This window comes from Larimichthys crocea, chromosome X (genome assembly GCF_000972845.2).
Source record: "Larimichthys crocea isolate SSNF chromosome X, L_crocea_2.0, whole genome shotgun sequence".
Lineage (NCBI taxonomy): Eukaryota > Metazoa > Chordata > Actinopteri > Sciaenidae > Larimichthys > Larimichthys crocea.
In genome coordinates, this window is record NC_040020.1 from 29,582,569 (window position 1) to 29,584,525 (window position 1,957).

At 37.9% G+C, this 1,957-nt stretch overlaps 1 protein-coding gene across 1 annotated transcript in view; it reads right to left on the reverse strand.

Moving 5' to 3' along the window:
- Positions 1 to 285: 285 nt before the first annotated feature.
- akt3b (v-akt murine thymoma viral oncogene homolog 3b) overlaps positions 286 to 1,957 on the reverse strand; it is a 19,783-nt gene continuing 18,111 nt past the window's right edge. The window contains exon 13 of the mRNA XM_019259744.2: positions 286 to 1,081. Coding sequence (XP_019115289.1) covers positions 996 to 1,081 — 86 coding nt within the window. The 3' untranslated portion in view covers positions 286 to 995. The remainder of the gene's footprint in view (positions 1,082 to 1,957) is intronic.

Genomic DNA, 1,957 nt, shown 5'->3' on the forward strand with positions numbered 1-1,957 from the left:
GCCTCGTTCCCCTGCCGGCTGTGGAAAGCTGGAGCGGTTAGCTGAGTTTGAACGCGGTTGTGCTCTGTGGCGCCTGAGTGAACTGTGCAGTTTCTGGCAGTTTAGTGTTTCCTGTTTCAAAGTAAAAGAACAACTTAAGAAGTAAAGCGCGAGAAAAAACACATGGGTTGAAAAAATACGAGAGCAAAGAAGTTAACACTGCAACAATGAAAGGAATGATACAGACTCGTCCATTCTCGTTTTCTGTCTTTCTTTTGTTTTTTTGTTGTCGTTTTTTTTTTTCTTTTTTCTTTTTTTGTTGACCTGTAGACAGTGATTTTCATTGCCATGGGTTTGGGGAATGTGCGCTGCCATGGCAAATGTATAAGAAAGAAAAGAAAATTTGTCTTTTTTTTTTCTTTTTCTTTTTTGAGTGAACCACGAGCCATGCACTTATTCTCAACTAAGAATGACCCCTCACAACCCCATAACCCGCCCACCCTCTCCCAAAAAAACAAAAAAACAAAACAAAACAAAAAAACAAAAACACCCTGTCGGTATGATACGAAACATCTGCACACGTAAGGCAACATTTTTGGTTTTTTGTTCCCTAAAACGGCTCTTCCAAACCAAGTGCAAAAAGTCAAAAGAAGAAGAAGAAAAAGGGCAGAAACAACAAACAAAAAAACAAAAAAAAGATGAACGCAACCCGGGTCGACAACTTAATACTGACGGAGAGAAAAAATAAATAACAAAAACATTGCCTTCTGCAGTAAATAGCGCTGAAAATGTAGGAGACTTATTTTTTAGTGTGGGGAGACCGGCTGGAGTCTATCCCACTGTGCAAAAACCTCTTTTAAAGTCCCTAAAAAGACTTCTCCCCGTCTGTGAGGAGGCAGAGAAGGAGAAAAAGAGGGGAGACTGGTATTTTTTTTTTTTTTTTTCCTAAAATGGCTACGTGTTTTCCTCAAAATGGCCACGAATGGGGACGATACTGGCTGGCTGGGCCGGAGCGCTCACTCCCGCCCGCTGGCTGAGTAGGAGAACTGTGGGAAATGAGGCCTTCGCTCGTTGTCCGCCGCGTCCATCCCGTCCTCGTCATCTGTGGAGAGAGAAACAGACACATTGAAAGAAAAGATGAACGCACCGACCTTAACTTTACCACTTTGCCAGTATTTAGGATGGAACTTGCTGATAGTAGATGTTTAGAGTCTAGATTTAATACTCAAGCCGACACAAATACAAACGAATCAATCGAAAAACTAAAGAGTCTTTAGATTCTCATTGGACTTGGGATTTTGGGATCATGGGATTTTAAATGACTAAACCTAAATCACACACATTTGATACATTTTTGTTCATATGATTTTTTTAGTAGCTACAGATTGTTATTATTAATCTACCTCTAACAACCATTTTTCTACTTACAAATATTTGCTGTTGCTGTACTTAAGTAGTTTAATCAGGTATCTGTACAGTAAACTTTTTATATTTATTCCCTACATTTGTAAAAGAATTTAAAAAATGGTTCTACTTTTTACATTTTCAATACATGCTTGTTACTTTAGTTGTAATACATGAGAGAAAATATCAGTGTATTTATTCAATTGCTTACAATGTGTGTACTTTTGCCACCTCGCTTTATTCATGACTTTAGTCATTTGCAAATGTTGACTGAATAAAATGCTATCGAAGCCCAAACCTACATGGGCCCACCTGAGCGATGCTTCCTGATTTTTCTAGGTTGCTTCCCACTTTAGCGACATTTCTATCAATATTTCTGCCACATTTTGGTAGATGTTTAGCCTTTCATTATTCCTGCTTGTCTTTAAATGTTCAAAAATAGTGTAAGTGAAGTGTATAATGTAATGAAATGAAGCACAAATCTAGTAGTATAGTTCGTTAAAACAGTACCCTTGCACTGTTTTTAATAGGGCAATAAATACATATAAGGCCAAATATCCTGAATTTTCAAATG